Consider the following 24,544-nt stretch of genomic DNA (forward strand, 5'->3'; position numbering starts at 1 on the left):
ACAAAAAAGTAAATTTTATCTTAATTTGAAGAAAGATAACATTACTTTATTTTAACAAAAATAGGACTAAATTAAATTAAAAAACAAATATAAAGGCTAAATTGAGAGTCTAACAAAAATTTAGACTATATTAAATTAAAAACCAAATATAAAGACTAAATTGAGAGTCTACCACATGAACTGTCATTTTTTCTTACATTAACCTTTTTTTCATGATGTAAAATTTTGTTTAGTAATCTCATTTGATCTAAGAGGACCAGCTAACTTTAAACTAAATAGATAGCATGATAAACAATAATCTCCATCATTAATCAATGAATACTTTAGTAAAAAAAACATTTTAAACCAATTAGATTGAAATCTCATATGTTTCTTTTAAAAAAATGAAAGTTTTGAAATGTATTTTATATAGAGTCATTTTAAATAAATTCTTCTAATTTCATCTCTTTGACTCTTTGGATATTTTCATATTTAAAAATATTTTTCTAAATCATGTTCTAAATAATTAATATGAAACCTCTCACCTATAATTTTTTTAATCTTAATTAAGAAATATTCATTTTACTAAATAATTAGATCATTAGTATCTTTAAAAAAGAAAAAAGTGAAAAAGTTAGAATTTATATTGTTTCCATTTTCAGATATAATTTTCCTTTTATCGATTTTAAAAATGAATACATTCTTTTATTTTTCATCATTCTTGAATCAATTTCAATCTCTAAATTCTCGTTATGTCTTGGTTAACCATAGAAATTCCCATTATGTCTTGGTTAACCATGGTAACACATGATATATTTTATCCAATGGAAAGGACTTTTTTTTTTTTCGTTGGCAACCAACCAAATAAATCAACAGATCAGATATATTGACAACATTTTTAATAAACATGTGCAAAATGCTATCGGTTCATTTTAAATAATATTTTTATTCAAAAAAGCTGACGTGCAAGAAATAATGAATTTAATATCCAAAAATATCATATTCCCATTTTCGTTTTCATTTGTATTTTCTTTTTCAATTTTTGTGCGGTAAAAAGGAATATTGAAATGATTAATACTACTTTTTCATTTTCCAGACGAGTCCCATGCACATGTACTGTTCATATCGATCCTGAGAATTAGGTATTTCGTACTCGTGTAATTCTATAATAAAAAATATAAAAAATAAAAAATAACAAATAAATAAATAAATAAATATATATATATATATATATATATATATATATATATATATATATATATATATATATATTTACATGTAACTCAATTGGAATTTTGTTCTAATTAATCTTTTTAATCTTGATATACTCGCAACCGAAGACCACGAGTTAAAAATAAATTTAAAAAAAGAAAAAGAGATTGTAGTTACCACAGTAGATAATTTTAAAAATTTAAGAAAAAGTTATAAATATAAAAGTGTGGTATGGTAAAACTAGATTTTAAATTTGGAAGTCGAGTAGAAAAAAATTTAACGTTTAATAACATCTGTATCTTTTACTAAATATGTAAAAGAGATTTATTTTTTTAATTTTTTTTTTCAAAAATAAGAAAATATTATACAAAAAAGTGTTTTATTTAAAAAGAATGAGTTTGATAAAAATTAATCTCATTCTTACATGTAAACATTCACAATAAAAATTAATCAGGATTTACGTAGTTTAAAACAAAGGTGTTGATTTGAGTTTTTTAATTTTGAAAAAAAAAATATTTTTATATTTTTAAATTATTTGGAAAGATAGAAGGAATGCAAGCAATTGTATAGGAAAAGAAAACAAAAATATTTGTTCATTTTTTATTTTTTATATTTTTTATTAAATTTAGAAAAAATAGTGTATGTGTGAAAAAAGTGCAGTACCAAAAAGTTAGTAATGTAGGGTGTGAGAAGTTAAAATAAGTGTTTTATAAACTAAAAATAAAGGCCCCTAAAAAGTAACAAAAGAAAGAAATGAAATGTTAGGTATATGTGTGAAACATGGTGTTATGAGTAACTGTTTTGGTGTAGGAAGTAAAAGTTCCAAAAGTAAAATAAAGGACATCCTAGTGCAGAGAATGAAAGCACGAGATGGAGGAATAAAAAAGCGCAGCCCAACCCAAAAATAAAAAGTTTAATTATTATTTGAGGGTTACTCCCTACACCACCACATTGCTCCTGCACCACCACACTTTTTTAAATTTCAAAACTATCATTTATATTTTAAAATATTCTACACCTCCTCCTTTTCTCTTGAACGAATGTCGATATCCGTTCCAGACAAAATTCTTCAACGGATGTGCCACATCCGTTAACGTATGTCTTACATCTGTTTAGTTTTTTTTTTTTAAGTTTTTAGTTTTTTTAAGTTTTTAAATTAATATATAAATATTATTAATTTTTTTTAAATTATTACTTAATTATTTATAAATTAATTTTATTTTATTTAATAAAATAATTATTATTAATTTAATTTATATATTATTATTTAAATAATAATCAAAATAGTTTTAAAAATTTTATTAAAACGGATGTGGCAATCCGTTAACGGATGTCGCTACATCCGTTGAAGACTTTTCTTTTTTTTTAAATAAAAACAATAAATTAAAATATAAAATATGTGAACGGACGGATGTCAACATCCGTTGAAGGTGAAATGGATGTTGACATCCGTTTTAGAGAAGGGCAAAATTGGTATGGAGTGGTGCAGGGAGCATTCGGTGGTGGTGGAGGGAGCAACTGTCTTATTATTTTAGTTTCAGTTTTCATCCAAAAATTTTAAGTGGTGTTTCAATTTTTATTTTCTGTGATAAGTTTATATAATTATTTCTTTTATGTTAGTATCAAATAAACAGTATTAAAAACAATGTCACATATCATTTTTATTTTCTTTCTTTTCTATTAAATTCTATCAAAACGGGTAATTCAGCTTTATCACCATAGGTTGGTGACTTAGTAAGTCAATCAAACTCGACTTACTTATTAGCGAGTCGAAAAATTTGATCCTAGTCTGGTCCACCAAAGGTTGGTAGGTTAAACGGGTTGACTGACTCACTTAGTTACAAGTCTTTTTTTCAAATCCAAAAAAATTACAAAGTTTTTGTAATTCAAATCTAAATAAATTTCAAAATGTTTTAAACTCCAAAGAAAATTCAAAATAAAAAATGTATCATACAATCCAAATGTAATTCAAAAGCAAACACAAAACGCGAACAAATAAGTTTTTAATATTGATCATTTTTGTTTCATTTATCTATTTATAATATTAGAGTCTTAAATGAATAAATCCATAATATTTTTCTCTCTTGAAACATCTTTTTTTTCTATCACGTCTATAATACAATAGAAAAAAGTGTTAACTAATAATATTGAAACACAAAGTAATAAATAATTAAATTAAATTAGGTAGATTGATAAGTCAATCCGGCTCACCATGGTTCTAAGTGGACCAGGTTGAAAATTGGTCCATATAAAAAAATTACATTTTTCTCAAACTTAACCTGACCTGAACCTGTGGGTTCTAATCCATTTTGATAGCACTACATGACATAGTCAGTGTGACATACCAGTCACACGTAGTAGAGTCTCAATTTAGTTCTTATATTTTTTTTCTTTTATTTAATTTAGTTTCAATTTTTTTGTCAAAAAAGAACGATATTGTCTCTCCTCGAAACAAAATTTATCTTTTATGTACAAAATTAATTAGAAATATTTAATGAAAGTTTTAATTTTAATAAGAGTTGCAGTATAAAATTTATATAAAAAATAAATTTTATCTTAATTTGGAGATGGATAACATTGTTTCATTTTAATAAATATTGGGACTAAATTAAATTAAAAAACAAATATAAAGACTAAATTGAGAATCTAGGACGTGGAATGTCATTTTTGTCTACATTCACTTTTTTTTCATAATCTAAAATTTTGTTTAGTAATCTCATTTGATCCAAGACGACCAGTTGACTTTAAACTAAATTGATAGCATGAGAAACAATAATCTCCATCATTGATCGATAAATACTTTAGTCAATAATTTTTTTTAAACTAATTAAATTGAAATTTATAATAAATGTTTTGAAAATGTATTTTATATAGAGTCATTTTAAATAAGTTTTTCTAATTTTATGTTTTTGACTCTTTGGATATTTTTATATTTAATTTTTTTCTAGATTATATTCTAAATAATTAATAAAAAACCTCTCACCTATAATTTTTTTAATCTTAATTAAGAAAGATTCATTTTATTAAACAATTATATCATTAGTGTCTTAAAAGAGAAAAAGTGAAGAAGTTGAATTTATATTACTTTCATTTTCATATATAATTTTCCTTCAATAGCTTTTAAAAATAAATACATTATTTTATTTTTCATCATTCTTGAATAATATTCTTATCTCTAAATTCTTGTTGGCTTGGTTAAACATGGTATTTTATCCAATGGAAAGGAGTTGTTTTTTTCTTTTTTGGTCGTTGGCAACCAACCAAATAAATCAACACCTTAAAACAACTCATCCTTAAAATTCTTATAAGAAGAGGTAAACGAAGGAAACACCACTGTTAGGTATCAAGGAGGAGATTTACCAAAGAAATGCAAACACCAATGAAATGGGTCCAATCATATATAAGAAATTGACATCACTCTTTACCAAACCTTAAGACAATGGATCAATGGATCTTTTACCTTTATATATTGTTTTACTTTCTCATTTTTATCCAACGTGAGACTTAGACTCACTTGAATTCCCAACAATAACCACCCAATAGTATCACCTAACCTAAAAAGAAATATATTCATAAGTATTTTGATTTTGTGAACACTTATTACACTCTTACTTTTTCTTTCTAGCACTCTCTTTTTATCTATCACAATCTATAAACCTGTATCATTTTTCACAGTATAGACTAAGGAAAATGACACTTGAACAACCATTTTTGACAACATTTAGACACGCGCACACGTGTCTAAATTTGAGTGGTCCATTTTCATTTAATTTTTCCAACTGGACCACTCAAATTTAGATACGTGTGCACGTGTCTAAATGTTGTCAAAAATGGTTGTTCAAGTATCATTTTCCATAGACTAAAGGGTTAACCAATCATTCAACTGAATTTTTATTAAAAAAAAACAAGCTGTCAAAGTCAAACCATTTAAAGTAATTAAAAATCCATTAAAATAACAATAAATAAAGGTCAAGTAAAATAATAGATTACACATTAATTATATATTATTCTGTCATTTAAACCAAAGATCTTTGACAGATACCCCATGGATGTGGACCAATAGGAAACGAATTTGAAACAAAGAGTTTTGGAAAATTGCCTCGTGACCCTTCAAATCAATACAATATTCGAGGATTTAACTTCAAGTAAAAGGTCATACACAAAATCCAAAAAACTTAGAACGTCGCCCAAGAGAAAATTGTTGTGTTGGGGAATCATTACATAGACAGTACATGCATTTTCAACTCATCCAATGAAAACTAGAGATGCACATATATGAGTCATGATGTCTGTTGTTATTAACCCAACATCTGTAATCCATTCTCTTAACAGGTGAATTGTTTTCAACTTGTTTCTCATCCATGTCTCGTACAATTACCCTCATCCGCTGTCATCTTGAGCAGGACTTTCACTATCGAATTCATCTTCATCAAAACTAGAGAACTATACCCTGTAATGGTTTTTTTTATCAAAGTAGGCAAATATGACTTCAATATTACTAAAATGGGCAAATTTTGATCTAAAGTGAAGTCGTGGGGGGTCAAAACGCTTTAAAATGAAGAAGTCGTGCCCCAGCACGACTTCACACTGTTCATTTGTTCAGTATTGAAGTTGTGCAACCCAAAAACGACTTTAGAACATGATAATCGATTATCAGAAACTTGTAATCGATTACAAAGTCATTTTTCATAAAAAATTAAAAAAAAATTAAAATTATGTGGGGTTAACGACTTCTCTTATTGAAGTCGTGCACCCCCTCCCATTCTTACTTTTTATATTTTCTAATTTTTTTATTAATTAAAATCATTTATAATGTGTAAATAATATTTTTAAATATATTTAATATAATTAAAATTATATCTAATTAATAATTATATTTTTTAATATTATTAAATAAATAAATTTTATAATTTTAATTATTTTTTTTATTAAATTAAATTTTGGGTTAAATATGTTTTTGGTCCCTTAACTTTCAGCGAAAATTGGAATTAGTCCCTCTTCAAAACTTTTGACTAATTTAGTCCCCAAACTTTAAAAATGTGTGAATTTAGTCCTTTTAACCAAATTTTGTTAACTTTATTTGATGTTTCAAACGCATTTATCAGTGAACGTTGAAGCAAAAATGTGCCAAACAGTGTAAACAACTCAAATGCTATCATGAAATGCACTTGAAACATCAAATAAAGTTAACAAAATTTAAATTCACACATTTTTAGAGTTTGGGGACTAAATTAGTCCAAAGTTTTGAAGAGGGACTAATTCCAATTTTCGCTGAAAGTTAAGGGACCAAAAACATATTTAACCCTTAAATTTTTTATAAAATAATTTTAATTAAATAATTTATAACTATAATTATTTTAATTATGTAATTAAAATTTAAAAATAAATATATTTTATTATAATTTATTTTTTTGAATTTTTATGATTGTAGAATATCTTTTAACAAATTATAATTAATTAATAATTTTTTTTTCACTATAAACTATTTAATTAATAAAAATACTAAATATTAACTATTTAATTAATTAACTATTTTTGTAATTAATTATAATAAAAAATAATTTATGATGAAATATAATAAGTTTATACATTTTTATTTATGTAATCACATGGTTAGAAATTATTTAATTGAAATATCTTTTATAAAAATTTAATTTAATTACAAAAATAAATAAAACCATAAAATATATTTATTTAATAATATTAAAAAACTTTAATTATTGATTATGTATAATTTAAAATGTTTTATATACATTTAAATATATTATATAAAACTTATAAATCTTTTTAAATAATAAAAAACTAAAGAAATAAAAGTGTGAAGGGGTGTACGACTTTAAAGTAAAGAAGTCGTCAACCCCAAACGTTTTCAACTTTTAAAATTTTTTATTATTTTAAATAGTTTATAATCAAAAAAATTATTAATTAATTATAATTCAGAAAAAAGATATAATATAATAATTAAAATTCATAAGATTAAATTATAATAAAATATAATTTTTAAATATTAATTAGATATAATTTATATTATTTTAAATATATTTAAAAATATTATTTATTAATTATAAATCATTTTAATTAATAAAGAAATTAAAAATTAAAAAAAAAGATAAAAGTGTGTGGGGGGTGCACGACTTCTCATATTAAAGTTGTGACCCCCCGGTACAACTTCAATACTTTTATTATTTTTAACGAAAAAAAGACGTGGTAATCGATTACAGTGTTTGGTAATCGATTACAGCACCCCTGAAGTCGTTTTTGGGGTGCACGACTTCAACACTAGTCAAATGAACAGTGTGAAGTCGTGCAGGGGCACGACTTCTTCAACTGAAGTCGTTTGGACTCCCACGACTTTTCCATTTTCGTAATTTCGGTTGAATCTGCCAATTTTGATAATATTCAAGACAAATATGCGTAGTTTGGTGAAAAACCCGTATAATACTCGCTCAAACACTGTTCTTCACATCCCTTTCCCCCACCTACAAACTCCGTGGATGCTACACACAATCCAAAGGCCACTTGGACAAAAATTTCTAACTAGTGGTCCCGTTCTCATTCTACTCCACCATGTATTTATATAAAAAACAAGACAAAAATATCATCTTCACAACTTCTTAAAACTGATAGATCATTTTGTATCCTTCCCATTCCTTCAAAATCCAGAGTGTATCTTATGACATGGTAATCAAAGTTCTATTTATATATGTATACGAACACAATACAAAGACCCATAAAAATAGAATGAGTTCTCAAACAAAGAAGAACAGAAAAAAAGCATTTGAATCATATGAATGTGCAAAAGCAAGAAAGTGCAAACCTTACGAAAACGCTAACAACAGATAGTGTTCAATTATTCAAAATAAAACAAGTCATTACCGAAAGGCACACAAGCAAATTTTCATGATGATTGTCCAAAGACACAAAAGCCACTGTTGAGGACAGTGAAGGCTCCATCAACCACAAGATTGAGACCACTGACATACTTGGATTCATCACTGGCTAAATACAGAGCAGCTTCGGCCACATCCTTTGGTTCAAGAGCAGCACCTTTTAGGTTTGCATACACATCGAGAACCCCCTTGTCGTCAAGCTGAAAAAAGTTCTTAGCCAAGGGTGTGGCAACCACGTACGGTGACACGCAGTTCACCCTCACACCGAATGTTCCAAGCTCCACCGCAGTGTTTTTCGTCAATCCCACCACACCGTGTTTGGAACCTGTGTACGCGTGTGAGGCCACGCCACCTATGCTTCCGCAGACACTGGCAGTGTTGATTATGCTTCCTCTTCGCGCAGGAATCATAACCCTTGCAGCGTGCTTTGTTCCAAGAAAAACACCAACTAGGTTAACGTTGATCACTGCCTCAAATTCCGACTTCGTGTTGTCCAATATGCTGGTTTCGTTCGCCCCGGTTATGCCGGCGTTGTTGAACATGGTATCTAGTTTGCCGTGTTTGGAAACCACCGTGTTAACAGCGTTCTCAACTTCGTTTTCGTTTGTGACATCGCAACGGATGTAGGAAGCGGATTCCAACTCCTTGCTAAGAGAAAGACCCAAATCGTCTTGGATATCAGCTATCACCACGTGTGCTCCATGCTTAGAGAAGAGTCTTGCAGTGGCCTCACCGATGCCGCTAGCACCACCGGTGATCATTGCCACCTTCCCCTCAAGCCTGGTAAATCAGTGTTCAACATCACATATTATGTTTCTTATGCAAAGTTAAACTCACGGAGATGTTTATACTATTTTATGTTGTTTACTTACTAATACGTATCCAGAAGTATAGTTACTGATATTCCTTCTATATTTTCTTTTGTTAAGATTGAAAAAGAGGCTAAGTTAACTTGCTTACCTTCTTCCTAGAGCTGAGATGACACTAGCCATAGCAGAATTTTTGAACGGAGAAACAAGGAATGTATATGATATTGAGCATCTTTGAGATTCCTTTTATAAGAGTATCCCTCTGGGTGGAGGAAATAGATAAATGTGTTATGAGATTTACAAAGTGATTTTTTTTTCTTTCTATAGTAGGTTATTTTGATTGCATAAGTTGTAATGTGAACGTTATTTCTTTTATTAGTAAATTTTGTTTTATCACATTAGTTTTAAAGTTTTCTGGTAATTTTTGTTAAGAAATATATAAAATCCTATTTCAATAACGTTTTTATGTAAACTTTTTATGGATACAAAATTATATATATATATATATATTTTATTTTTATAAAGAAAAATATGATGTTAAACTTTATGGCATCACTTCATATTCTTATATAGTGATTTTATAAAATTAAAATATTAAATCTGTAGTCTTGATCATGTTACCTCTATTGGAAATCTCCTTGTACTTTTGTTTTATATTTTTTATTCAAATTTAAATTGTGTACTGTTTGAAATTAGCCGATGTTATAAAAAAGTTATTTATTAAAATAAATGAAGTCAAATGAAAATAAAATTAGATAGATGAAGGAATTTTGATTTGAAAGAAATAAAATATCATTTATAAAAGTTTACTAATGTGTGTTTCGCGTCACCAAATACATATTAGAAGAAAGGGCACAACTGTAAATTTAAGCAAATATCTCTTCTTCGGGTGAAAAATGTTATTTATGGGGCTACCAATATTTTAGTGATATCTTACATTCTTCGTTACAAGCAAACCTCTTATTTCCATTTTTTTCATAAAAATTTGACCACACGTTAAAATCTAATGGGGACAAAAACCTAATTTCAATAAAGTATGCATAAAAATAAAATTAATATTGACTGTAAGTGGATTCATGCCATGCATAACTTATGAGAGAAATAAAATAAGCTATACAATTTATGCATCGTTAGTAGTGATAATAAAATAAGGATCATATTTTTTACTAAGTTATACTAATATAAAATAAGAGTATTACTAATTTAATTTATGTCCATGTAATATATTTTAAACATATTACATATCTATATATATATATATATATATATATATATATATATATATATATTCATATATTAGATCAATTCTAAACAAACTAATCTAATTCGTCCATAGTGAATAATTTTACATAAACTTCAACAAGAACATAAATAAATACTTTAATTACATCTCCAAATTAATAAAAAAAATCAAGAATTTATTATTCAGAAAATGAAAGCGAGGCTAAAATACAACTTATTTGAGATTAATCAAATCAGCACAATGCACGGTGAAAGAAACAGCCAGAAAATTGCAACTAATTTCATACAAAAAGAAAAATCAAATTTTAAGAGTTTATCCATAATAATAGTAGTCGAGGAAATTTTTGAGAGATGTAGACGGGTTGATCCGACTATGACGGCAGAGATGCCGCTATAGAAGCTGAAGAGGCCGATGGACTGGAACGTATGATAATTTTAATTAATAATGGATAAATTAAAATACAAACTTATGGGTTGTTTATAGATAAGCTATAAGGCTCTTTATTACACATATTCTTCTTTATTTTGATTTTCAAAGAGATAGAGATTATTGAAAGATTTTCTCAACAGAGTATGTATTAATCTACAATGTCCACTTGTTCTACTCTCTTATGTTTCTTTTAGTTTTTTATAATCATCAATTTTATTTTTCTTAATTTTCTTTTATTTATTACTTAACAATGATTGGTTACATCTCCTTACAATAATTATATTGATGTGAATTTGATTTTCGCTTAAAAAAAATCTTTTATACTTTAAATTTAGTAGGTTGGTAACAAATGTCGATTTTCATATATATAGTTGTATACTAAAAACTCTTTTCAATGCCTAAAAACTCTTTTCAGTGCCTACATCATAAAATAAAACAATATTAAAAAATCATGACTTTTATTATAATTATTGTAGAGCCCTTTCAACTTCAAAATACTGTGTTCAAAGTTGACCAGAAAAAAAAAATTAATAATATGCAAGATCTAAAGAATTACTGTCATCATACAATGTCAATTTGATCTAAATATATGCACAAATATACAACAATTTAAAACTTTCTTTGAATCTCCTTTTCAATAACAAAATGTCATCAATAATAGCTAAATATTGTTACCAAAACCATATTTTATCTAATGTTAAAACTCTTTTTTATATTAGTGACATTATAATTAAATAATAGTCCATTTAATATAACTCTAATACAAATATTTTTAATTGTGAAAGAAAATCTTATATAATCTTTGATAGTTTATTACAAAGATTTAGTTGTTATGTAATTATCATTTATAATTAAATAATTAGATAATTAAATAATTAGTAGAAAAATATTTTTATGATAACTTATTGTGTTGATTTTAATATTCAACAAATAAGTGATTTGGTGACAAAAGATAAGATTTTCTAGGTCGCTTATTAGTAAAAATTGTATAGAAAGTGACTCCGTTGGAAATTTTATAATAAAGTAGAAGATTTTGTATGCCACTTATATTAGAAAGTGAGAGCAATGGTAACTTCATAATAAAGAAGATTTTCTATGTCAATTATACTTAGAATTAGCATAGAAAGTGAGCACATATAATATTTTTAATTTAAAAAAGTTTAATGATTCAGTAGATCCTATTTTTGGGTCAGACTCTTGAAGAGGACCCCTACTTATTGGTTTTCTCAATGGGGTTTTTATTTTTTAAAAATTGAAACAAATAGAGTTTTTCCCTTAAATTGAACAAACGTTGTTTGAGTGACGTGTACATGGCATGTTGATTGTGTTTTTTTAATGATGTGACATGGTTTATATGGTAATAAGGTGATTATGACATGTAAATTCATATTTTTAATTAAAAATTGGGGAAATTTTAATTACACCCAGCCCCTTTGTTCGAATTAAGATTTGTGAAAAAAAAAATGGGAAAAATTGAGTGCTTCTTCAAATTAAGGTTCCTTCGTAGGGTTGATGTTTTAAGAGATTTGGGACAAAGATGTTGGGTTCTCTGACTCATGGCTCTCTCATGGTAGATGGAGGTTTGAAGGATTCGCTCACGGAGGAGACTAAACGGCGTTATTTGAATGGATTGTTGTTATTTTTGGTTATGTGATTCTGATTTCTCTTTGTAGGTTGGATCATTATCTTTGTCGTTGCGGCCATGGAGGTTGCACGATTGAACTCTAGGACGCGATTTAGGTTTTGCGAAGGTGCTAGTGTTGATGCATCAATGGAGGATGCGCGAAACTTAGTTTGCCATGGTTGCTGACTTTGGGTGGCTCGTGATTTGGATTCACGGTGGGAGAAATGGTGATGAACGAAGAAGATTATGATTCTCGAATTGGGTTTGGCAATTAGGAGTCTCTTGCGTCTTTGTGGTTTGTGCATGGTGGCCATGACTGGTGGTTGTGGTGGCACGTATAAGTTGAGGCGCGGTGGTGGTCCGATGATGGTGTCCTCATGACGACTCACGGTTGACGCACGACAGCCATCAACTTCCTCATTCACCATTGATGGACGTTTAGTGAAATCTAAACTCTTGAACAAAATCCCAAATTTTCATAAACAATCCAGTTATGGTAGTGAGAGTGATAAAGATGATGGTTGAACGGTGTTAATGGTGGCTGTGCACAAAAGGAATGAGGGAGGAGGATGGTGGCCTGTGAAGTCCCTAATTTTCAAAAACAATTAATTTCAATTAACTTTTCTCAATGTTTTTAATTTTAAAAAAACAAAAATCAACGTTAGACTCAACTAAAATTATCTAATAATTTGCCATGTCAATTAAAAAACTAACATCAACATCCACGTTAACATACTTTTAACGTCAATTAGTCCAATTTAATGGTAGAACTCTATTCGTTTCAATTTTTCAAAATGAAGAACTCAATTGAGAAAATCAATAAATAAGGGTCATATTTGAGAGTCTGGCCTAAAAATAGGATATACTGAATCATTAAATCTTTAAAAAACATACATTAAGTCAGTTATTCACTATAACAACATAGAATCTTTAATTTTCTTCTCCTAATTCTCTCCCTCAAAGTGCATTTCATTGTTTTGCTCACACCTCCTCCCTTGCATTTCTCTCCTCCTCGCATTAACTATTGTTTTCTCCCTCTCATTGGTGACTCTGATCTTCTCTCTTATTGTGCAAGTTTCTCTCATTTTTTCTTTGGAAACCCTATGTTATTCTTTTTATTAAGTTTGTTATTGGTGTTTGTTTTGTTGATTGGGATAGTATCACAATGTGTTTATTGTGTTTGTTATGTCAGCATCGAGTCCCAAATCTCATTAGCAAAGAAGTGCATGACAAAAGTGGTAGTGAAGGCATAGAAAGGGTTTGTGAGAACGCATATCTTGGAGATGTAAATGAAAAGGTGGAGGAAAAGGAATAAAGAGTGAATGAAAATTGCATTGAGCATGAGGTCAGGGTAAGATGTGCCACTAATGGTCGAATTAGAGTTTCACGAAAAATTTAGGAATGGAATGAGGGTGAGACTTTCTATGCCAATTATAACATAATCAACATAGAAAGTGAAAATTTTTCTATGTTGACTTTATCTATGCAAGTTCCATAATAGACATAGAAATCATTTTCTAACTAGTATAAAAAGTTTTTATTGCATTAGTGAATGTTAAAAACTAAAGAATTAAAAAAAAAAATCTTCTTACACGGTCTCTTCTAGATAGGTATGACAATGGACATATGAGAATGAATTTTATTATCTCGTATTCAATCCTAAAGAAAAAATTCATCTACATTCTCGTACTCATACTCAATAAGTATAACATTTTGTTGTCATCCCCATCCTCATCCGTAATGAGTATACACTCATAATCAATTTAGTATTTAATTTCTTACTATTTTAATATCAATTAATTATATTTATATAAAAAGAAAAAATCACGAAGAAAAACATCATATTATCAAATATTCATTCTTATTTTTTTAATATTAAATATTTAGAAATAAATTATAATTATATACATTTGAAATTAGAATACTAAATAAAATTTTCTGAAAACCAAAATATTTATTAATTTTGTAAAAGTTAATGAGACATAACTGATAAAATTAAAAATATTTTTACAAAAATATAAAAGAAAAGAAGAAGTATCCAAGCTTAAAAATATTTTAAATGTCTTTATTTCCTTTCTCTAAATTCTAATTAAATATATTTTCTTATACACTAACAAAATTTATAATACGCCACTTGAATGAAAACTCTCAAAGAATATTAAAATAATAATAACTAAAATTTAGCATGTATCAATTCAATGTTGGATGGTAATAAACAAGATCCATAATAATAACATTAAGTTATTATATTATACTAAATAAAGTTAGAAAATAAAAATAATTATATAAAAAATCATCAAAAGCAATACATTACAAAAATAGACAACAAATAAAAATAGTAAGAAGGAGTAAAAATGATTAAAAGTATGTCTTGAAACTAATTTGATACATTATTCAATCAAATCATAAAAAAAATATTATAAATAATATAAAAAATACAATGGAAATTTAAAAAAATAATATTGTAGTCAAACGGTTAAAAGTTAATAAAAATTGTTTTAGAAAAAATTCTTTCATATGAAAAAAAAATAAGATAAGAATGAAAGAGAATAAAAAATGATAACTTTTTTATAATATCTACTAATGAAAGGATTTTTGAATTCAACATTTAAAATTAAAAATCTAATGTTTTTATGTGAAAAACATAATAAATAAAAATATTAAAAAAGAGTACAAATATTTAAATATTATATAAAAATTATTTGATTGATTGTAATTAGTATACCAATAGAATATAGTTGCACAAAAATTATGATAAGAGAAAAATTAATTTAGGGATGCGAGTAAATTTCATAAATACAAAATAATTAAACCCCAAACAATTAGAAAATAAATTTTATAACAAAAGGAAAAGAAAAATTATAAAATTAAAAATAAAATAAAATTATATATTATATATATATATATATATATATATAATTAAATATTATTTATATTCATACTTATATATTGAATCAATATGAAGATTTTTCATATTGAATAATATTTACAAAAATGGCTTTATTTGGCATGGTTACGTCTAAAAGATCAAATATCATTTTATAGTATACATATAAATATTAGATATGGGTATGATCTGTATCTGCTTATTTATTATTATTTATTAATGTCGGATTATTTATTATTGTCGGTAATACTTTGTTATTACTAGCAACACAATGTATATAATTTTTAGTGAGCGGTGAGCTGCACGCCAATTAAAAATATGACCATTAAACAGTAGTACACGATTTCGTGGTGTATTTATAACGAATAATTGACTAACATCTTTATAAACTTGATTTTTTTATTGTTAATTATATCACTCATTTTGTCTTTTACTTCACATGTCTATATTAAACAAAATTATAAAAATAAATAAGTGTAATAAGACTATATTTACTTCTTCAAATCTCGAGTTGAAGAGAGAGAGAAATGTGAAGGAAAAACTCATCAGCTTATATTAATTAATAATAATTAGAATAATTTCTTTTATGAAAAAAATAACATTCTCTAAGCATCATCAACTAAATATGTTACAATTTAATATTTCCTTTCTTCTCTTCTCTTTATTGATAATATATATATATATATATATATATATATATATATATATATATATAAAAGATTTGTTAACTTATCTAATCTTTTAAAATATTTTTTTTATAAAAAGAAATACTTTAAACACAAGATTTTTTTAATAATTTTATTTTAAATTTAAAATAAAAAAATCAAAAAGTCAAAAATTATTCTGATACTTTAATCTTAAAATTTAGAATTTATAATATAAAGATATTTTTGTCAACTAAAATTTGTTACATATTATAACTATTTTAAACATAAAAAATATCAAATATTTTAAACTTGTTCAACGAGATAATTTATAAAATACCTTTCATCTAATATAGATTTTAATTTTAAATAACTACTTTTTTTATATATTTTGTATCAAGTTCCAATAAGAATTCGTGAAGGAAATAACTTATTTTTAATTGGGATAAGTACATGTAAACAATGTCTGCTAACTTTTGTCGTGAACTTTCTTAATAGTGTGAATTAGTTTTCTTTTTACTTAATAATATCAAAGGAAGTGTATATATTAGTTATAAAGCATAAATTCAGCTCTTGAAACTAACACATAGGATGGAGTGTTTCATCCTACACTTCCAAGATCTCATCCTGCACCTCCAAAAATTCCAATTTTATTTTTCTGATATCTCATCATCATCCTGCATCTCCAACTTTTTCAAAACTTTATTTTTAACTTTAATAAATATTTTTCCATTTCCTTTTCTTTTTTATTAAAAACAATCTTCACTACCTTAATAATAATTTAATTTATTTTATTTTAAAATTTAAATATTATTTAAAATAATTTTGTATTTTAATAATTATTAAAATATAATTTATATTATAATAATAGTTATATTAAAAACATAAAAATAAAATAATAAAAATAATAATAAAAATAGTAATAATAATAATAAATAATAATAAAAATAAATTTGATTTAATATATTCAAATATATTAAATTATAATAAATTATTAAAATAAATTAAATAATTATTAAATTTTAAATAAAAATAAAAATTTTAAAAAGCTTATTTATATATTAAAATCTATAAAATATGTTAATACTTTGCTTTTTATTTAAAATTTAATAAATATTAAACTTAAATAAAAATTATAATATTATTTATTATTTATTATATATTTTATATTTTAATAATTAATAAAATATAATTTATATTTTTAAAATAGTTCTATTAAGAAAATTAAAAAATAATAACTAAAATAAGAATAAAAATAAAAATAAAAACAATATTTAAAATAATATTTAATATATTTAAATATATTAAATTATATTAAAATATTAAATTTAATTTAATAATTATTAAAATTTTAAAAAAACAAAAATTTGTAAAATTTGTTAATCGGATATAGATATCCGATAAGTTATAAATCGGATATCCATATCCGATAAAGAATGTTTTTAAAATTTTATTTTATATATAAATTTTAATAATTATTAAATTTAATTTAATATTTTAATATAATTTAGTATATTTAAATATTTTATTTAATATAATTTTATTTATTAATTGATAAATAACTGTTTTAAAATTTTGTTTATTATTTAAATTTTAATAATTATTTAATTTAATTTAATATTTTAATATAATTTAATATATTTGAATATATTAAATATTTTATTTAATATAATTTACTTTTTTGTTATTATTTTTATTTTTAATTATTTTATTTTTATATTTTTAATATAATTATTATTATAACATAAATCATATTTTAATAATTATTAAAATATAAAATTATATTAAATAATATTTGAATTTTAAATTTAGTTATTATTAAGGTGATATAGAATCTTTTTAATAAGAAAAAGAAAAAAAATAAGGATATATTTATTAAAATTAAAGATAAAATTTTCTATAAAGTTAAAGGTGTAGGATAATGATGAAATGTGAGAAGGTTAAAAATGAAATTTTTGGAGGTGCAGGATGAGATCTTGGAGGTGTAAAATAAAACACTCTATAGGATGGGGATTGCGGATTTTACGATGACAGGCAAGCCCAAACTCATGTGTTCACTAAGAAGACATATTCTTTAAATTTGAGGCTATTCTTTCCTACACCTCCATAATTGTTAAGGGAACCTATATAATAAGAGGAAAAGACCTCATCATCTTTTATTATTAATGGAAGAATGCTGCAGGAAAAGAAAAATAAAGAAAATTCCAAAAAGAAAAATGAAGAAAATGCGGAAAAAAAATTATTCTTTTAGAAACTGTTTTCAAACTCTTTCCAAAATAAATATTATATACGGGTTTTTCCAAAAACTCATGGAAAGACATTGTATATTAAGAAGTGGGGTTTAAATCTAACTCAACTCCATAAAACCAGCTCGTAAGGTGAAGTTTACACCTCACTTATATATTATAAATTAGCCTTATCTTTAGTCGATGTGAAACTTTCAACACATCCCTTTTACATAGTAGAAATGAGTGGTTCGATAGTGACCCAACAACGGATGGAAACAGAAATAACTACATAGATCTCACTAGGATAGGCTCTTATACCATATTAGAAAGTGGTTTTTAAGCCTAAGTCAACCCCACAAAACAAACTTATAAGGTGAGGTTTATTCCTATTTATATATTATAATTGGCTTTATTAGGACTTCCAACATTATATACATACCAAAAAGTTTATTTCAGAAATCTCATTTTAAAATATTTATTCTATAATATATTTCTTGCATTTCGAAAATTCTATTCTAAAAATAGTATTTTGAAAAAATAGTTCTAAAAATTATATTTCAAAAATTTCATTATGAAAATAATACTCTGAAAATTGTAAAGAGTCTGTTTTAGAAAATTTTTAAAATATGTAACTTGGAAGTCACTTTTTCAAAGGATAAAATGGTCATTTTGAAAATACGAGGAAGTGCATGAAAAAATTGTGAGTGCAAGAAGAAAAAACCTTTTTAATTAAAAATAAATGGATCATTTACTAAACAATACAACTATGAAAATATAATTAAAAAATTAATTGTAAAAATTTGCTAACATCATTTACTTGGATCAACAATATAACAGCCAAAATAAAGGAAATAGTATAGAGATATTTAATAAAAAAGGATAAAACATCATTGATTAAAGAATAAAAAATCAATTTTTTTATTAAAAATCATATGGAATGTTTATATTATATATGTTATGTAAAATTTTATATACTAGTTGATTATTTATTTTTTATGTAATATTTAATATAGAATTTTCAATTTATATTTCAATTCCTAATAATTTTATATTCTCAAGAAAAATAGTGAGATGATGGATTATTTGGTTAAGGAGGGTAGTCTTATTGGATGCAGTTGGTTGTTAATTATAGCTCTCCCCATTAAGGTTTAGGTTATTTAGCTTATGTCATGGATATTCTCTTTTCTTTGTTCTAATCAGTAAATTTATTTTTTTAAATAAAATAAATTTTAATAATTTTGTTTAAAAAAATTTCTTATTATATCACATTATATAGGATTTTTATAAAGATTTATATGTTTTTAGTTCCACAAGTATCAAGCGATTTTAGGTTTCATCTCTCCAAACTTTGTTTCACTTTGATCATTTACCTTAAGGAAACTATAATTTTTAGTTCTCCAAAAGCAACGACTTTAAATTTTGACTGAGATGGCTAACGGTGTTCCATGTTTCATGCCACTTTAGATATGAAAATATGCAAATCAAAGTTTCTTACTTTTGTTCAGATCAGCAAACTATTTGGGTTTCTTCTCGTTCCTTCCAACTATCTTCCTTGACTCCTACATCAGCGTCCACAACATCTTTTCCTCTGCTAGTCATGCGAACACCAATGCACCTCAATTGAGTCAGCTTGTCGCTACTGGGATTGTCACTGGCGACGCTTGTTGCCGTTGGAGAAGAGTCAGAAACAATAATGATACACACGAAAGGAATTGTGAAGTCTGTCCGTATTTATAATTGGATTACTTCGACATACACGATAAAGTAAATTATTGAGTTTCTTTTATGGAAAATGACAAATGAAGAGAGTTTTTTCACAATGAAATAATATAAATACATTATTTCATTTACTTTTTTGTGTATGTAATGTAATCCAATTATAAATAGAGACAAACTTTACATTTCTTGTATGTATCACTTATGTTTCTGACTCTTCACTTTTCTTATTCACTTTTCCGTCGTAACTTTTGAAATATAATAGTAGTACTTTTTTTCCTTTTCAAATATTTATAAAAAAATATATTATACAAAAAAAAATGTTTTATTTAAAAAGAAAATGAGTTCGATAAAAATTAATCTCGTTCTTACATGTATGCATTCACATTAAAAAAATAATCAGGATTTACGTAGTTTAAAACAAGGTGTTGATTTGAGTTTTTTAATTTTGAAAAAAAATGTTTTTTTATATTTTAAATTATTTGAAAAGATAGCGAGCAATGCAACCAATTGGATAGAAAGAAAAACGCAAAAAATAAAAATATTTGTTGATTTTTTATTTTTTATATTTTTTATATTTTTTATTAATTTTAGAAAAAAATAGTGTATATGTGAGAAAAGTGAAGTACCAAAAAGTTAGTAATGTAGGGTGTGAGAAGTTAAAATAACTGTTTTATAAAGTAAAAATAAAGGCCCCAAAAGGTAAAAAGTAACAAAGAAATGAAATGTTAGGTATATGTGTGAAACATGGGGTGTATGAGTAACGGTGTAGGAAGTAAAAGTTCCAAAAGTATAAAAGAGAACGAAAGCACGAGGGGTGTTGCTCCCTCCACCACCACCGTATACTTTCTCCATCTGTTCACATTATTTTAAATACAATTATATCCTTAAGTTAAAAATATTTTTACTTTTATCCTATTTTAAATAATTTGAAACCTTAATTTTACTTTTCCAGCACCCACCTACGAAACTCTCTTTCCTTTTCCCCATCTCCGTTTCACCTCCCCACCTCCCCGCTTCCATTTCTTTATCTTCCCAGTTTTTTTTTTGTTTGAAAGCTTCCATTGCTGTCGTGCTGTGAAGGAGCGTCGCCATCGTGGTGTGAAGGAGTGTCGAGGAGCGTCCAGAGCGTCGACCAGCGTGAGGAGGAGGAATTCTTTGGAGTTTTCGTTTCTTCCAGGTTGGTTTTCTTCACCATTCTCTTCACAACAAACCCTAAAATAAAAAACGTAAACGGAGGTGACATCCTTCAACGGATGTCAACATCCGTTTAAAGGTTATGTTTTTTATTTTAGCGTTTTATTTCAAGGTTTATTCGAATACGCACCTAGAGGAAGCACGACACACACTGCACCACGAGAGCGACACTGCACCACGAGAGGGAGACTGCTTGATAATTCTTTCCACCACCACCAACCTTTGCAACTTGTAGTATCTCACAACGACGAAAGAAAGAAAAGAAGAAGTATAATGTTAAAATGAAAGAAAAGTATTTTACTCACGGGACTAGAATAGGTTATTAATGAAATAGGTTGTGAAAGAGTAAAATTAAAAAATAATAACTCTAAAGATAAAATTTTACTGAGGGACAAAATAGTAAAAGGAAGGTGGAGGGAGAAAGATGTGGTGGTGGAGGAAGCAATACCCAAGCGCACGAGATGGAGGAATAAAAAAGCGCAACCCAACCCAAAAATAAAAAGTTTAATTATTATTTATGTTTCAGTTTTCATCGAGAATATTAAATTGGTCTTCTAATTTTTATTTTTTGTGATAAGTTTATATAATTAGGCCTTTTATGTTAGTATCAAATAAAAAATATTAAAAATAGTGTCACATATCATTTTTATTTTTTATTTATTTTTTCAATTTGTTTTGTCATGTAGTGTTATCAAAATGGGTAATTAAGCTTGATATTACTGGTTGGTGACTTAGTAAATCAATCCAACCCAACATATTTATTAGCGAGTCGAAAAATTTGATTAAATCCCGACCTACCACGAGTTGGTAAGTTAACTTTGTTTTCTGTAAGACCCATGAAAAATATTTATAATAGTAAATTTTAGTATTTTATTAATAATAATAATTTTAATGGATAGAAAAATGTAAGTTTTGGATATAAAATTATAGTAATTTTAGAAGGAGAGGTTCAAATTTTTGGTAACTTATTTAGTAAATTTTTTTTTAAATTGAATAGTAAAAAGTAAATAGTAAATAGTAAAAAGTAAATAGTAAATAGTAAAAAGTGAATAGTAAAAATAAATTTTCAGCATTTGGATTCCTTAGCATGGAAGAAAGTAGTAGATAGAAATTAGGATCAGATTTGGTGAGAAAATGATTGAAATATTATTTTTAAATAATATTAAAATAATAAATAATATTAAAATATTAATGAATAGTAAATTTTTTTTTACTATAAATAGCCATGGGAGGGAAGGTTATTCTGCACCAAGAGAAGAGAAATCAAGTGAGAGCTTGAGAAATAGAGAAGAAAGAGTTAGGGAGAAATTTTTAGTTGCAAGAAGAGTAGAGGTTCTGAAGGGTTTCGGGGAAACAAATTCGGAGCAGGAGATTAAGTCTGGAATAGAGGTAGGGGAGCTAACCTTTCTATGTTTATTTTTTTATGATTTAATAGTTCTATGCTTTTATATTATGATTTAGTATTATTTTATTACTATTCATATATTGAAATTCTGTGTGAATATTGTTAATGTTTACTGTATGTTTATCTATGTTGAAATTCGGTATAAATATTATATGATGTTGTTTTGAATCTGTAAATAAGAAATTTGTTAAAAACTAATTGAGGAACACTTTGGCTAAGGAAAGACTTGGTACTTAAGTTGTCCATTGTGACGCACCTCTCTTTCCTGGAAGTCTACTCGACAAGTTTTTAACTTAAATCCTATTGAACAGATTGAGTACTGTTAAATTATTATGCAATATATTGAGTTTGTGTGATTTATGCGATGATTGTATTTTATTATATTGCATTTGAATTTATGCATCTGAACATGTTATGAGTATTATGGGGAGATTTTGTAGGGGTATAATGTGAGTTGAGGAAAATGAGTATGGCATGAGTCTCGTGGAGAGATTCAGTAATATTATGGTATTTGTGTATATGTTGATGTTGAGGGTCCCGTAGTTGGAGGTTATCCTGATACTCTAATAATCATCTAGTCTCAAGTAGAGAGGGATGAATTATGTGGTGAGAGGAGCAGGAGGTCCTGGTCTATGTGCCGGTTTTGGACATAGTGAGGGGATTAACCTTGTGAATGGTATGAAGTATTTTGAAAGTGTATTTGTAAAAAGAAGTAGAAGTCATTACAAGTGCATAACCTCCCGTGACCGCTCATCAACGTATCATCCGGATGAGTGTCTATTGGGTATTGTGGTGTCTATTGGGTATTGTGAGACGAGTATCTAATAGGAATTGTGGTATGAGGGTGTCGAACATAATTATTATATGATGTTTATATCGAGGTAATTATACATGTTTTATAAATGATTTGTTGCATGTTAGCTCACCCTTACTTGTGTGTGCATGTGAATGCGATGATCGTATAATGCGTGATGTTATACGGGAGCAGATGAAGGAATGTCGTCTGATCCAGTGCCAATGAAGAGAGAGACAGAAGAATAAGTTAGAAGAATTCGAATTATATTTATGAGTTCATAGTTGAAATTTGAGTTTAAAACATGTGTAGACATATATTAACTATGAATTTATAAGTGTGAGATTACGGGATATTACCGTAAATGTAATGTTACAATATATAAATTATGAATTATCCAGCGTGAGATATTGGGATGTTACATTAATGGTATCAGAGCAGTTCGTCCTTAGGATGACCTCTGTGTTGTGGGTCTTTCGTGTCTTCTCTGTGAAGAATTGAGTCTAAATGGTATAATTTACCATTTCCTCCAAATCTAGATAGTAAAGTATTGTGTCTAACTACCATGACTTTTACCATAGATGATTTTTCTTTCTTAATTCTGAGGGTTTGAAGAAAGATATTACAATTAGTTAAAGCCTTCGAAAATAGGGAGATATAATACCAGAGTTTAGGTTTCAAAGGATGAGTGAAGATGTTAGTGTTTAGAAGCAATGTTTTAGGAAGTTTTCGAGAACAAAATGAAGAGGTGAGATATCTTACGTTACACAAGAAGAGTTGAGTTCAAAGGCTAGAATAAAGAGAGCTTTGGGAAAGCATTAGTGTAACAAGGTTAAAGGAATCAATCATGTTCTATATATCAGTGGTGTGAGGAGTGAAATTATCCTACGAACTCATTATAAAACGTAATAACAATAATTCTCTGTGTGAACAGAGAAATAACCCGCACCCAACCCAACCGTGAAACATGTAATATACTTAGCTTGGCAAGGGTTTGGGGAGTGAACTCATCTAGTTTTTAGTATGTGTACCGAATGAGAAAATTGAAATTAATTACTAGGGAATTACGATGCGTATATGTTTAACTATTTATGAATTATAAATTAATTAAGTAAATGAAGTCAATCTTTTGCTACTGGTTTTCACATGATATTATCTTTTATTATTAGTTTATGTGAAATTTACATATATTATGTCTAGTATACGACTGCTCATGATTTCATAATTCATATGATGAACATATACTGCTTGTTATTATTTTATGGTATAGCGATTCGTGGTTGTTTTGAGTGAACTTCAAATTTATAAACATGTTTGATGCATTCTCAACTATTATTTACTTGTGTAATTTATAATTTTAGGGTATAGGATTACGAGTTATAAGGCTAAAGTAATTCTGGATAGTGTACTAAATTATATTAGAATAGGTCTTAAAATTTTAAGTGTAGATACCAGTTAAGTAAATTAAGTAATAACGACCATTGCAAA

The 24,544-nt window shown here is 26.4% G+C and overlaps 1 protein-coding gene across 1 annotated transcript; it reads right to left on the minus strand.

Annotated features, from left to right (window-relative positions):
* Window positions 1-8,014: 8,014 nt before the first annotated feature.
* On the minus strand, window positions 8,015-9,201 carry LOC124847892 (borneol dehydrogenase, mitochondrial-like). Its single transcript, XM_047325480.2, has 2 exons — window positions 9,042-9,201; window positions 8,015-8,861 (listed from the first exon to the last, which is right to left on the minus strand). The coding sequence occupies exons 1-2, from the start codon at window positions 9,071-9,073 to the stop codon at window positions 8,090-8,092; spliced, it is 804 nt and encodes a 267-aa protein (XP_047181436.1). The 5' UTR covers window positions 9,074-9,201; the 3' UTR covers window positions 8,015-8,089.
* Between the last annotated feature and the right edge of the window lie 15,343 nt (window positions 9,202-24,544).

This window comes from Vigna umbellata, chromosome 3 (genome assembly GCF_029865625.1).
Source record: "Vigna umbellata cultivar VRB3 chromosome 3, Vumbellata_1.0, whole genome shotgun sequence".
Classification (NCBI taxonomy): domain Eukaryota; kingdom Viridiplantae; phylum Streptophyta; class Magnoliopsida; order Fabales; family Fabaceae; genus Vigna; species Vigna umbellata.